The sequence below is a fragment of the Triturus cristatus genome, chromosome 7 (assembly GCF_964204655.1).
Source record: "Triturus cristatus chromosome 7, aTriCri1.1, whole genome shotgun sequence".
Lineage (NCBI taxonomy): Eukaryota > Metazoa > Chordata > Amphibia > Caudata > Salamandridae > Triturus > Triturus cristatus.
The window spans coordinates 1,858,249,432-1,858,265,097 of NC_140590.1; the positions used below are offsets into that span (position 1 = coordinate 1,858,249,432).

General features: G+C 45.6%; 1 protein-coding gene across 1 annotated transcript in view; it reads left to right on the top strand.

Moving 5' to 3' along the window:
• LOC146813482 (uncharacterized) overlaps window positions 1–11,136 on the top strand; it is a 30,171-nt gene extending 19,035 nt beyond the window's left edge. Inside the window, exon 3 of the mRNA XM_085620243.1 lies at window positions 8,049–11,136. Coding sequence (XP_085476369.1) covers window positions 8,049–10,516 — 2,468 coding nt within the window. The 3' untranslated portion in view covers window positions 10,517–11,136. The remainder of the gene's footprint in view (window positions 1–8,048) is intronic.
• The last annotated feature ends 4,530 nt before the right edge of the window (window positions 11,137–15,666 follow it).

Consider the following 15,666-nt stretch of genomic DNA (forward strand, 5'->3'; position numbering starts at 1 on the left):
ACCTCTACTCAACCCTAGCCTGCACTGAGCTCTCGCTTCCTGTACCTTTACTCAGCCGTAGCCTGCACTGAGCTCTCTCTGCCCGTACCTCTACTCAGCCGTAGCCTGCACTGAGCTCTCACTGCCCATACCTCTACTCAGCCATAGCCTGCACTGAGCTCTCACTGCCCGTACCTCTACTCAGCCGTAGCCTGCACTGAGCTCTCACTGCCCATACCTCTACTCAGCCGTAGCCTGCACTGAGCTCTCACTGCCCGTACCTCTACTCAGCCGTAGCCTGCACTGAGCTCTTGCTGCCCATACCTCTACTCAACCCTAGCCTTCACAGCTCTCGCTGCGCGTACCTCTACTCGACCATAGCCTGCAGCTAGCTCTCGCTGCCCGTACCTCTACTCAACCCTAGCCTTCATTGAGTTCTCGCTGCCTGTACCGCAACTCGACCATAGCCTGCAGTTAGCTCTTGCTGCCTATCCCTCTACTTTGCCATAGCTTGCACTGATCTCTCACTGCCTGTACCTCTACTCAGCCATAGCCTGCACTGAGCTCTTGCTGCCTATCCCTCCCTCTACTTTGCCATAGCCTGCACTGATCTATCGCTGCCCTTACCTCTACCCAGCCATAGCCTGCACTGAGCTCTCGCTGCCCGTACCTCTAATCAGCCATAGTCTGCACAGAGCTCTCACTGCCCGTACCTCTACTCAACCCTAGCATGCACTGAGCTCTCGCTGTCCGTACCTCTACTCAGCCATAGCCTGCACTGAGCTCTCACTGCCTGTACCTCTACTCAGCCATAGCCTGCACTGAGCTCTCGCTGCCCGTCCTTTACTCTGCCATAGCCTGCACTGAGCTCTCGCTAGCCGTACGTCTACTCGATCATAGCTTGCACTGAGCTCTTTCTGTGTATGAAGAACTCTTATTCTCAGTACCATTGACAACTGGTTTTAGAGCTGGTACTAGAGTTGGAATACTACCTGTGAGTAGAGAGAAAGTGTTTGAATGGTTAAAAATAGTCACTAGTCTAGTATTATCATTCAAAAATGAACGTAGAGTGCAGTAACCTATTACCTATAAACATAATAGGTGGAAGTGACAGCCCTCCTTAGCAGGTATAGTGTGCAGGGGGACCTGGATATGTAGCAAATTCTGAGGGCAGTCCAAGAGAGTAATAGGTTAACTAGAAGAGATTAATAAACAAGCATTGGCAAAGCCAACAGGACTCACCTATGTAATAGCTGTTGGCTTAGCCAATGTCTTTGAGCCATGTTGTAAAGCAGCATGGCTAAAAGTGAGTTCAATGGTGTAGAAGAGAGGGAAGTGAAATGGAGGGGCCTAGACTGGAATAGAGTGGCATAGACTGGAATAGAGTGGCCTAGACTGGAATAGAGTGGGGAGGAATGGAGTAGCCTAGAGTGGAATGGCCTAGATTGGAAAGGAGTGGCCTAGATTGGAAAGGAGTGACCTAGATTGGAACAGAGTGGCGTAGATTGGAGTGGCTTAGAGTGGAGTGGCCAAGAGTGGGGTGGAGTGGCCAAGAGTGGGATGGAGTGGCCAAGAGTGGGATGGAGTGGCCAAGAGTGGGATGGAGTGGCCAAGAGTGGGATGGAGTGGCCAAGAGTGGGATGGAGTGGCCAAGAGTGGGATGGAGTGGCCAAGAGTGGGATGGAGTGGCCAAGAGTGGGATGGAGTGGCCAAGAGTGGGATGGAGTGGCCAAGAGTGGGATGGAGTGGGATGGAGTGGGATGGAGTGGGATGGAGTGGCCAAGAGTGGGATGGAGTGGCCAAGAGTGGGATGGAGTGGCCAAGAGTGGATGGGAGTGGAGTGGCCTAGAGTGGAGGGGAGGGGAGTGGAGTGGCCAAGAGTGGAGGGGGGTGGAGTGGCCTAGAGGGGAGTGGAGTGGCCTAGAGTGGAGGGGAGTGGAGTGGCCAAGAGTGGAGTGGAGTGGCCAAGAGTGGAATGGAGTGGCCAAGAGTGGGATGGAGTGGCCAAGAGTGGGATGGAGTGGCCAAGAGTGGGATGGAGTGGCCAAGAGTGGGATGGAGTGGCCAAGAGTGGGATGGAGTGGCCAAGAGTGGGATGGAGTGGCCAAGAGTGGGATGGAGTGGCCAAGAGTGGATGGGAGTGGAGTGGCCTAGAGTGGAGTGGAGTGGCCTAGAGTGGAGGGGAGGGGAGTGGAGTGGCCAAGAGTGGGATGGAGTGGCCAAGAGTGGAATGGAGTGGCCAAGAGTGGAATGGAGTGGCCAAGAGTGGAATGGAGTGGCCAAGAGTGGAATGGAGTGGCCAAGAGTGGAATGGAGTGGCCAAGAGTGGAATGGAGTGGCCAAGAGTGGAATGGAGTGGCCAAGAGTGGAATGGAGTGGCCAAGAGTGGAATGGAGTGGCCAAGAGTGGAATGGAGTGGCCAAGAGAGGAATGGGAGTGGCCAAGAGAGGAATGGGAGTGGCCAAGAGTGGAGTGGATTGGTCAAGAGTGGAATGGCCTAGAGTGGAGGGAATTGGCCTAGAGTGGAGGGAATTGGCCTAGAGTGGAGTGGAGTGGCCTAGAGTGGAGTGGCCTAGAGTGGAGTGGCCTAGAGTGGAGTGGCCTAGAGTGGAGTGGCCTAGAGTGGAGTGGCCTAGAGTGGAGTGGCCAAGAGTGGAGTGGCCAAGAGTGGAGTGGAGTGGCCAAGAGTGGGATGGAGTGGCCAAGAGTGGATGGGAGTGGAGTGGCCTGGAGTGGATGGGAGTGGAGTGGCCTAGAGTGGAGGGGAGGGGAGTGGAGTGGCCAAGAGTGGGATGGAGTGGCCAAGAGTGGAGGGGGTGGAGTGGCCTAGAGTGGAGGGGAGTGGAGTGGCCTAGAGTGGAGGGGAGTGGAGTGGCCAAGAGTGGAATGGCCTAGAGTGGAGGGAATTGGCCTAGAGTGTAGGGAATTGGCCTAGAGTGGAGTGGAGTGGCCTAGAGTGGAGTGGAGTGGCCTAGAGTGGAGTGGCCAAGAGTGGAGTGGAGTGGCCAAGAGTGGAGTGGAGTGGAGTGGCCAAGAGTGGAGTGGAGTAGCCTAGAGTGGAGTGGATTGGCCTAGAGTGGAGTGGCCTAGAGTGGAGTGGGCAGAATGGAGGGAGGTGGCCTAGACTGGAGGGGAGGGGAGTGGCCAGGAGTGGATTGGATTGGCCTAAAGTGGAGTGACCTAGAGTGGAATGGAGTGGCCAAGAATGAAGTGGAGGGAAGTGGCCTAGAGTGGAGGGAAGTGGCCTAGAGTGGAGTGGGTTGGCCTAGAGTGGAGTGGGTTGGCCTAGAGTGGAGTGGGTTGGCCTAGAGTGGAGTGGGTTGGCCTAGAGTGGAGTGGGTTGGCCTAGAGTGGAGTGGGTTGGCCTAGAGTGGAGAGGATTGGCCTAGATTGGAGTAGAGTGGCTTAGAGTGGAATGGAGTGGCCTAGAGTGAGACGGAGTGGCCTAGAGTGAGACGAAGTGGCCTAGAGTGAAGTGGAGTGGCCTAGAGTGAAGTGGAGTGGCCTAGAGTGAAGTGAAGTGGCCTAGAGTGAAGTGGAGTGGCCTAGAGTGGAGTGGTCTAGAGTTGGGTAGAGAGGTGTAGAGTAGTACAGCTGTGGGTGTAAGCAAGTAAAGCATCAAAGGAGACGGCCGCATGGCGGAAAGCAGCATAAATAAGAAGCCTATGTTAAAAGCAGATAGCACATTGCACGTCCAGGAATAGTACTGAACGTTTATAAAATAAATAGTGCGTTGTAAACAGAGGAGAAGGAACTAGCCCATTGAATTGTTAATAATACGCCTCGCAGCACATCGCATGCCAGTGTAGGCGACGCCTAAAAGATACGTTTTAGCAAACAATAAGTAATGAGAAAATGGAGCAATCGCGGAAAGGGTGCTCCCTCCCTTAAAGGAAAAATATTAATTAAACAAAAGGTTAGACAAAAACTAATTTGGACATTTTTAAAAAATGTATATTTTTGTCACTATGGCCATTTGAACTTAAATACCACAATTCATCATACTTGAAATAGGCAGTTTTTATTCAACAACATGTGATGTGTCATTATTTAATTTGGAATATATCGATACAATCTGCTTTCTCTGTCACAGAATGGCATTGTGCTTTTATTTTTTAGAGTGTTGTTTATGACCAGGCATGCCCTTTTTTAGTATGTATTAATAAATAAATGGTATATTGTATGGCATTCGGCTATCATAATGTTTTTCAGCTCATCTGCCAGTGGTCTCGCCAGGCGACAAGGGTGTTCAGATCCCTTCGCAAAGTTAGCACGGTAATTGCATCTTTATCCTGTCCATATTTTTAAGATATTCGGAGCCCTTTGAAATGTCATGGTGCCATGGGTTGTATTTATGTCCTGCCCATGTTCTATTCATTTATACCATCAAGGTACCATGGTCTTTAGTTATATTCTATACATGTTCTAAGGATGTTCATGATACTTTATTTCTGTCCTGCCAGTGTGTTAAGGAGGACATGCTGTGCCTTTATATCCAGCTTTTTAAAATTTCTTCAGCAGAGGTGAAAACACTGCTCATGATTATTTGTGAATATGTTTATCGGTTTCCATCTCTGCCTTTGATGACTCCAGCACAGCTATGTTTGCTAAAGGTCAAACTGGTTATTTATATTTGCTCTTGCTTGTTTTGGGCACAGCAAAGCACATCATACTATTGGGCTTTCCATAAAGATGCATATGTGTTTAGATATGTTCACGCATGTACTTTCAGATGGTTTCGGTTTGGTCCGCCTGAGATATATGGGTAAATGTCTCGTTTGCAGGTACTGGGAGGCGTTGTCTGGGACTTGAGGTGGTTAGGAGGAGTATCCTGGCAGAGGCAGATGGACACTCCACCAACAGGCCTTGTAGCGGTCCGGATCTATCACCCATTGGCCATTAACGCAATTCCTTTTATTAGTCTGGAATAGGTTGATTCAGTTTTCCCATTTACTCGGTACTAGAGAGCTGATTACTGCATTGGCAGCAGGAAAGGGAGGCGTGATCCATTTATAGAGCTCTCCTACAGACGGGTTATAGCGGTATGTTGTCGAAGACCTATTATGTACAGTATGTACACTCGGAGCGGGCTTTGGGTCAGCCCATTGCTTATCATTGGTTGTGTTTTTTATCAATCTTATCTCCCTGCTTCTAATTTGATGGTTTTATTTCCTCTTCTTGTGTTTGTCCCCTCAGCTGGAGTATAATTTTTTTTACTATCCTTTTGATTGGATGGCTTGTATCTTTCCATTGCTAACATAATTTCTTTCTTTTCCTCTGAACGCTCTAGAGTGCATTTGGTTTCTTACTCTCTTTGCCCACATGCACCTCCCTCCTAGATCCCCACCCCGCGCTTTTATGTTGCACTCAACTCTACCCAGCTGATCAGTGAAAGGGGCAACAACAGGTATACTTTTGTTGAGGTTTGACTAAAGAACAGACTCTATTGGACTAATTTTACTTCATCTCCTTCAGTCCATTTGTATTAAAGACCAGGCTTTGGCACACAACAGCAGCATCTATCAGCACAATAGGGAGAACAGATGGGCTGCTCCATTCACTCCGCTGACATTTGAGGCACAAAGTATACTTAGCACGAGTAGAACTGAGTCATCCTGAAGCCCATAAACCTGCTACCTGGGCTGCTGCAGAGCACCTAATGGCTTTAGCATGTTTTTCTGTTCTTGGTCCTGTAGAAAGTAAATTAGACCATGGCAAGCTTTTTCCTTTAAATCTGGACACTTTCTTATTATTTTTACATTTTGTTCTTCGGTTCCTGCACATTATGTGTTTGTGAAATAAACCAGGCCATTTTTAATGGTTGAAAATATTGCATTCGATGTAGATTGTTGAAGTACATTAGGATATGTGTTCGCTTTTCATTTTTTTAAATTCATAACCAAGCATTTACAAACAAGCCTTGACAAAGCCAGTGGTTTGATACTGTTGTTATAAAGGTAAGCCGTAATGGCTTTGTCAATGCCTCTTTATGTTAAGTTCTTACTATCTTGCCACAGTGGTGGCGGTAGTCATAAATGATTATGTACCCATCACAGGCTTCAATATTATGATCAGATTTGTAGCTGATGAGAAAGTAATAAAATCTAGAAGAACATGTACAGAACTAGGTGGAGGTATGGTAGCAGTGGAAGAGGGGTAAGAGAGGCTTTCGGTTTTGGAGGCACTCAGACATGCAAGGAAAAGGGTAGTAATGGAAAGGAAGATTTGTGTGTGAAGGTAGGAAGAGCCAAAAGAGGAGACTATGGCCACAAGCACAGTGAGTAAGAAAGAGAATAGCACTGTCCCTTGGGGTATACCACTGGCATGGAGAGACCAAATGAGGTGTTTTGGAATCCCATGCCACTGAGAAGGATTGGTCGGATGTGTATGAAGGGAACCATTGTAGAGTAGAATCTTTGATGCCAGTGGTATGGCAGGAAAAAAGTAATGCGGGGTGATCTACTAATTTAGATGCAGCAAGTAGATTAAGGAGAAATGGGGGAGAAGATAGTTGCTTGTGGGGAGTCAAGGAATTACAGTTGGCAACATGGGAGAGAGTGGTTTCAATAGAAGGAAGGACCAAGGAGACTGACTAAAGGGGCCGTAGAGGTTGCTATAAGATGGATATATAGTAAGGTAGCTGAACGTTCCACTATCTTGGAGAAGAAAAGGAGTTGGATGCAGAGCAAATGATCTTGTTTCATCTTCTTATCTTTTCAACTGGTGAATAAAGCCATAGCCTTTTGAAAACATTACCACTCACTGGACATTCACCTTCAACATTTGCCATTTCCACTTCAAGTTGTAACTGAAGTCCAAACCTACCACCACTTCCTGGATTAAGCTTGGATTGTTTGTCCAAGATACAAATCGTAAACAGGATATACAAAGGAGATATTGATAATCAAGTTAAACTGCATTAGTGTCTGGTGCCCTAGAAAGTGTGTGGAAACGTCTCTCCTTAACAGCAGCTCTGCCCCTTCTTCTCCTGGCCTATGGATCCAGATAAGACCTTACATGCTAACACTGCCTGGTATCATTTGTAGGTCTCACATAAGACTGCACATGCGCTGTCTGTTGCAAGACATGTTTTTTAGCTTACAGTAGCCTTAGAGCTGTCCATTTCATATCATTGGTTGGCGTCGTTGTCTATCTCATTTGCTCGCTTCGTATTCATCAGCTTCTGTAGGCTTCCTTTCCTCATCTTGTGTTTGTCCCTCCCCTGGAGCATGGACGTTTTACTTGTGTCTTTCCACTGCTCTTTTGTCAGCACAAGAGTGATTGTGTTTTCCAGCTGTCACCCTCTGCTACTTCTCCGCGTTCCTCGCTCTCATTCTACCGGAGTTGCCATTTTGCTTTCACACCCCAACTGCCCTTGCTGTTCTTGCTTCCCCACCACCCCCTTAGCTATTTGTTCAACGAGTACCTCCCACCCCCTCCGTTGTCCTTGTGTTTCCCCATCCCTTCCCACTCTCTGTTATCAGCTTGCTGCCCCAGCCCCTCCCATTGCCCTTGACTGTCAGTTTGCCTCTATAGCCCCATCCCCCTCACCTCCATTGACGGCTTTCTTACCCAGCCTCTCCCGCCACCCGCTCATCGCAGCTTCCTCAGCCTCTCTTGCATGCCTTCCGTTGTCGACTTGCCGTCCCAGCTCCTCCCACCTGCAGTCTATTGTCAGCTTGCTCTCTTAGCCCCTCCCTCACCCCTGTACTTTTTAACCAAGGGTAAATAAGGACTGTGCAAGATCTCTAAAAGAATTGTTTCGCAATTCAGTAATTTTAAGTTCTCCTTAAGAAAGTTGTGTTTTCATTCATTTCCAGTTCTAGAAAACTGTATCAAGTAGCAGCCTGCCAGTTACAGGTATTACATTAAAATCATTGTACAAACTACTAAAAACACAGGAACTTGTATGAAAGTTGAAAAGGTTTTGTTTGTACTTCACCTGTTTTTACCATCTGTAAACTGTATGTAGGATCTGATCCCAGAGTTCTGTATGTTTTATCGGAGTGCTGTGGGGGCAAAGAATGTACTAGTTCATTATTCTCATGAACTTATGCTTCTTTCAACAGGGAACGGGCTCATTACAGAAACAAATAATCTGCTGATAAACTCCAGAACACTGGATATCCCGCAGAAGAAAACAAGTGCTACAGAAGTTGGTCATGGTCAGTCCACTGAACTGGAAGAGAAGTCGACAGAGTCTCAGATGAACCAAATCCCATGTCCGTGTCCTGATTGTAGGAACCGTGTTTTAGGCTCAACTCACTTCCTAAAGAAAAAAGTTTGTTACATTGAGGGGGAGCCCCATAAGTGGACATACAACAGAAACAGCGCTTCCCAGTGTACCAAACTCATGAAACCTGATTGTATCCAATCAGAGGAAAATGACTTCACCGGTAGGGACTGCGGGAACAGCTTCATTGACGAGTCAAGTCTAATGATACATAACAGATTGCCCATGGGTGAAAAACTCTCTAAGTGTAAGAAAATATCAATTCAGAGCTCATCTCTGCATGAATATCAGGGAAGTCATACGAAGGAGATACTCTACCAGTGTACAGAATGTGAAAAAAGCTTCATTGGCAGTGAAAATCTGTACAGGCATCGGATGATGCACTTTAAAAGTGAATCCTACAGGGACATGGAAAGTGCTAGGCAAAGTCAGCACGAATGTGTCTTCACAGACATTGAAAAAAAGAAGTTCCAGTGCACAGAGTGTGAGAAAAGCTTCACTCTGCGCTCCTCTCTGCAGAAACATCAGAGGGTCCATACTGGAGAGAAGCCGTACCAGTGTACAGAGTGCAAAAAGAGCTTTACTGTTAGTTCAAACCTGTACAGGCATCAGATGATTCATTCTGGGAAAAAGCCCCACGAGTGCACGGACTGTGGGAAGCGCTTTAGTCAAAAGACTGTTCTGATGAATCATCAGAGATGCCACAGGGGGGAAAAACCTCACCATTGTACAGAGTGTGATAAAAGTTTCACTGTACTGTCCACTCTGCACCGACATCAGCGGATTCATGTCACAGACAGACTGCACCAGTACCCGGAGAGTGATAAAAGTGACATTGGTGTCGAGAACGTGATCACGCATGCGAAGCACCATATCAAGGAGGAGCCCTACGAGGGCACAGAATGTGCCAAGCCATCCGAGGTAATCCAAGATCATCAGACATCTCACTCAGGGGAGAAACGTTATCACTGCACAGAGTGTCAAGAAAGCTTCATCTTACAGTCAGCTCTGCGTAGACATCAGAGGAGCCACGCCACAGAGATTCCATACCAGAGCCTTGAAAGGAGGGAAAGCTCCGATGGCAGCAAGAACGTGGACAGGCATGTGACGGCTGATATTGATGAGGATTCCTACAGGGGTTTAGAATGCGGTACACCATCAGAGATGATGCAAGATAACCAGAAAGATTACTCTGCTGAGAAACTGTACCCGTGCACAGAGTGTGGAGAAAGCTTCACCTCGCAGTCTGCTCTTCAAAGACATCAGAGGAGCCACACCATAGAGATTCCGTACCAGAGTCTGCAGAGTGGGAAAAAGTTTACCGGCAGCAAGATCATGCATGCGATGATTGATATTAGCGAAGAGCCCTACAAGGACATAGAATGTGGTGAGCCTTTTACATATGAATCTGACTTGATAGACGAGCAGACCACATACTCAGGGGTGGAACTGTATCAGTGCGCAGAATGTGAGAAAATATTCACCCTGCATTCCTCACTGCTGAAACATAAGAGGGTCCATAACAGACATACCAAAGATAAGTCACACCAGTGTACAGAGTGTGAGAAAAGCTTCACCCTGCGTTCCTCTTTGCAAAAACATCAGAGGGTTCATGTAGGAGAGAAGCCATACCAGTGTACAGTGTGTGATAAAAGCTTCACTCTGCCTGCCTCGCTACTCAAACACCAGAGGCTTCATACTGGAGAGAATCCATACCAATGTAGAGAGTGTGAGAAAAATTTCACCTTGCGTTCCTCTCTGCAAAAACATCAAAGGGTACATACAGGAGAAAAGCCATACCAATGTACAGAGTGTACAAAAAGCTTCACTGTCAGCTCAAACCTGTATAGGCATCAGATGATCCACTCTGGGAAGAAGCCCCACGAGTGCCTCGAATGTGGGAAGCGCTTTAGTCAAAAAACTGTTCTGATTAGTCATCAGAGATCCCATGCAGGGGTGAAAATGTACCAGTGTGCAGAGTGTGAGAAAAGTTTCACTGTGAGCTCCAGCCTATACATGCATCAAAGAATCCATAACGGGGAGAAGCCCTACAAGTGCATGGAATGTGGTAAGTACTTTAAGGAGGAATCTGTCCTGCTGCACCACCGGGAGTCCCACAGGAGAGAGAAACCATACCAGTGCACAGGGTGTGAGAAAAGCTTCCCTGTGCTCTCCTATCTGTACAAGCACCAAAGGACCCATACCGGAGAGAAGCCATACCAGTGTACAGAGTGCGAGAAAAACTTTGCTGTGAGCTCAAACCTATACAGGCATCAGAGGATCCATACTAGGGAAAAGCCCTAAGAGTGCATGGTGTAAGACCGCTGCCATGCTCAATAGAGTATCAGGAATTCCTGGTGGAGATTTACTTGGCATGGGAAAAGCTTCACTCAGGGCTTAACTTAGCGAGTGCATCCTGTTGTCTGTATGGAGAACATGCACGGAGTCTGTAAGCACTTTATGTTGTAATCATGTCTGAGACAATTTGTTTACTCTGCATAAAGGAGTGACACGATAGAGAGTTGAAATGCTTCTCTCTAAAGTAGCATCTGTGACCTGCAGAGGATTCCGACTTGAGAGCAGATTTACAATATATCAGTGTGAGTAAAACACATTTTTCTCATCAAAGAAAATCAGATCTCAGTGGAGGAGCCATGCAAGTGTAAGAAATATTCTATCCAAGCTCACATGGGCAGTAAAATAAAAACAAACAAAAAAAGAAACCTGACCATAAGAAAAGCAACTGGAGAGCACATCAAAAATAGACAAACTAGTGGTTACATGTGAAAGATCAGCATCCCATTATTAGACACTAGAAATGTTAGCACTTAACAGCAGCTTGCTCAAAATATGGCTTACTTAATGGTTATTAAAAACGGCAAAGCAGCTAAATGCACATTTGGTAATAAATTCCATAAAGCTGATTCTGGGTGACAACTGCTTTTTTGTAGAACACAATATACAAGCAATCAAAGTACCTCATGTCATCCAGTGGAAATTAATATGCATTATAAGATTGCCTCCTCCACAGACATCACTCAAAACATCCCAATCCTGAAACCTAAATAGATTGTTTCAACAAATGTAAACATGGGAGTAGTAAGCGTCACTATCCAAAGTATAGCTATGAGTATAGAGGTTTAAATCCCCAGCATTTACTCTATCCTAAGTACCAAAAAAACAAGGTGATGAGAGTTTGTAAATTCTATCGGAGATTAAGAAAACGCAGAACAAGTAACAGAAATAGACACCCACTGTTGAAGTTGTATTATAATTAATCTTCAAAAGCTGACTGGACAAATGTTCTGTAACCCAGCAATAAAGTTTGTTTTTGTGCTGGCTTCTATACAAAGCAGTACCCAAATGGAGAAACTACCCATCTTGAGGTGGGGCTAGGAAGAATACGAAGATCTGATTCTTTGGTCCATATAGGGCGTAACATATTCTGCATATTTTGGCTCAAAGAAGAGTTTCACTGTCCTCGAGGACGATAACCCTGGGGATGGACAGAGTAACAATAAAACAATTTGAAGTTAATCTATAGTTAGTGCAGGACATGAGCCAAGCATTGTTTGATTTAGACATTAGGCGTATTGCAGTTACAGCAAGCATGCAAAAGTAAAATTCCGCTCAGGGAACGAACTCTGGGATACCGACTATAGTGCACAAGCTGTAATAAGTGCTTCACGTATAACATCAGCGACTCCATATGTGATTAGCACTTCTTATGGCTGTCAGAGCAGCAGAGATCACATATGAAGAAGCTAACACTCAGACAAACAGGGAAAGTGATTCACCCTTCTGCCACGGGGTATAGCTGGGAAAGAGCAGACATCACACCTGAGGCTATTTCCATCAGTAAACTAGGAGATTTTAAAAGTTCAAAGTAATACCCAAGTGTCCCAAACGTAAATAGATACAGCAAAACAAACTTGGGTAAACTGCTATGTTGAAATTCCAATATGAAACCTTCCCCCACACATCCATCGATTCCCTCAGCCATTTTATAGATAGCTAAGAATACGCCTTCAGAAACCATCAGTAAGCTAATTGCGATCCCTGCTGTGCCCACCGGCCAGTTATGGTACACCGTGTGTATCTTTGGGTGCATCAAGCGATATGGCAGAAAGGGCATGGTGACCAGCAATTTAATTTTTAAAAGGGTGGGCGTCGCTCAACTATATAGAAATCTAGAAAAGTTCCCTTTCTTACTCAACATTAATTCTTACCTATTTTACTAAGGACCTTATCTAGAGTTTTAACCAAAATGCTTCTATCTGATACTGTTTTATATCTTTTGTATTGATCATCTGTGTTCCTGTTAGGAAGAGTTTGTTCCTTCTCTAGTCATACAGAATAATAACAGCAACTCCTATCTATGCATTTCGGAAACATATGTAGGTATTTAATATTGTTATTTGATTTTCTCAGTTTCTAAGATTAAATAGAATTCATGATGTCATAATACACAATCTATACACTTTTCTTAAACGCTTTCTTTAAGGATTCTCAGATCTCTCTACACAACTACAACTTGTCGCCTATATTTTACTAAAAATGTATTATATCATTGTTTTTGGTCACACGCCATACACAATAAACTCACATTTTGTATTAATCCATGTGGGCACCGTGTGTTTTAAAAACAATAACTCCTGAGTGTTTCCTATATCATGAACATCTTTGCTATTTCAGCACTCTTATTGTATTAAACAACCTTTACCAAAACAAAAAAAATTACTGACTTCTATAGTATAGGATCCAATCATATTATCAACGGAAGAAACCCACAAGGGAATAGCACTCAGTAACACATCCTATTTACATCACATTATGATTCTTCGGACACTACTGTTTTTTAAAATGCATGCATGTTGACTGGAATACATCATATAATAAGAGACTAATTTATTTTTCTTTATTCCAATGCACCTTCTCTTCCGAATTGGTGACTACCCATTACCTTGTTTAAAGTCACACTTATTACGATGTGCTCTATGCAGACTCTCTCTTTGGACACGATTGAGTACTAGGCAAATGCTCTCCTCTTTATACACCAAATAGTTCTTCCTGTGGTGCACAAATTAGATATTTAACACACAAAAGGTGGTGGGAGGAATGCTTACAATACATCTAATTACTAGCAGTCGCTCAGGATAGCATTCCAGTCCTCCGTTTTGTCTTTGCACACCATGGCACCTTAGTTTGGACCACGCTATGTTCAAGTCGGCCTTGGTCCTGCTCCAGTAGAAAGAGTGCAGCCCGAACTGCTAGGCCAGGTCCTCTCTGAACCGGAACACAAGCAATCCAAGAGCGGTTTCACCCTGATTGTGGCTCGTCGGTGTAGCCCGTTCCAGTGGCACAGTGAGCATGGGACCCACGTCTGGGCATACCCTTGCCATTTAGGGCTTTGCACTGAAGTATGCTAAAAAGTGCTGGATAGATGCTTGAATTAATTTCAGACACTAGTCATTATGTGAGACCACATCCCTGTCCATTGTTATTTTGCTCACCATGCCACATCAGGCTATTCCCCAGACACAGCTTTTGTGTAGCGTGAGGGTTCCTACAGCATGTAACCCTGGGTCTTTCTCCATCCTGAAACACCCACAACAATGGCACAAAGAGGTGTGAAGTGTTTCCGCTCTGGTGTCCTGATCCCAACTGAAGGTGGAATCTGAGAAAGTCAAAGAGGTAGGACTCACAAAGAGACGCCCTCACCTTTCACAACAAAGTGTGCAGTGAACCTCTCACCCATGACGCCCACTAAGTGGCAGTGCTCAGGGAAACTACTCAGCAGATCCTTCTAACCAGCTTTTGGACTGGGGGAATATATCTTCCTTCTTCCCCTTCAACTGTCTGCATTGCAACTAAAGAGACAGAACATTTGGTTTTAGATTGTATTCCTTGTATATTGGGTAGCTACAAAAAAAAAACTATTCTTCTACCTCCATTTTCATTTGCTTCTTAACTGCAAGGGTGTAATTTCTAGTCATATGGAATATCTTGTTCTGGGAACAAATCCACTGAATAAAGAAATAATGAATATTGTTTGGTCTTAGGAATTGAGAAAGTGTGTGTTTTAGGGGGGGCTGTTAAGCTGTCTGTGTCCAACCCTGCAGAGGTTTCAGGGCCCCAAAGGCTTGTAAGTTAATCAGAGCTGCAGTGCAGTTTTATGGTGAGAGCAGCACTAGGTTTTGGACGGTGCTGTCCATGTTGTACTGCTCATCCCTGAGATCCAAGGTGGTGCCGGCCATCTGGAGCAGTGATGGTGCTCGAGTTCCTGATTGGTGAAGCATTGGGATTCTGGAGACTTACTGTAGAGTAGGACGTGGCAGTGTAAGGAGCCTAGCAGCCGAACCGAGAGGAGAGAGGTGGCTCCACGAGGGGGATATCCATGCTCCCTGGATATTGGAGTGTTGGACTCTGCTGTCCGGACGAGCCCTTTTCAGGAGTACCATCTATTGTCAGGAGCTGCTCGGATAAACCTAGGCACTTGAAACACAGACCAGAAGCTGAAGACTCACGAGTTTTGACCCAGGCCAAAGGACTTCTCTTTGTAAAACTGTAAGGTGTACCTACCAAATGCCATGATTCTGTCCCACACACCCCAACATATGCAATGCCAGCCTTCCATATTATCAGGAGAATAAATTATCCTGTTAACCTCTCATTGCAAATATTGGATTGCCACTTGGAAGAGCTGAACTAATCTAAGAGAGAAATAGTCGGAGGCGGAAAAACTAGATGGGTGCAGGATGGGGGAGGCAACAGTGACAGTGTTTTCCTTCACAAGAGGTTTTATTTTGCCGGGTTTCCTCTAAATGCACAGAGACTCTTGGACTGAGGGCATTACCTGAGGCCGAACACTGCACATCCCTCTGTTTAGAGACTGGTCTCTGGGGAGTGGGATTCAGATTGATTGTTGGAATGGAAAGAGTTGAGTGTTATGTACCTTTAAGGGTTGTGATCACACCATGTGCTGGTGATTGAAATGGAATTACGTCTGTGAATATCAGATTGAAATGTGGAGTGCACGTGTGGGGGACCTTTTTGGTCCCATTAGCATCCTGCCTCTCTCTCCTTTACCTGATCCATTGCCTTCTGTGTCCCTATCTTACCTTACTGAACCCAAGGCTTCCATTCCATGATCCCCTCTCACTCTCTTTGGCTCTCCTTTTTCCCTCTAATTTGTTTTCCCCCATCTCTTTCACCCCCTCTCGGTTTTTCCCCTTTCCTTTTGGAAATCTGGATTACCACTTTTCCTCAGAAAGATTGACGCCACACTATATTTGACTGTGGCAGGGCCACAGTATTATTATTTGAAGTAGCCAACCAGAATTTCATCAATAGTTGCAGGTAGTAAATGGGAACAGCAAATTGTATAGCATGTTAAGAAAATCCTATACTGTGGGTACGAATGTTAAAAATGGAATCCTCATAAACAGACCAGG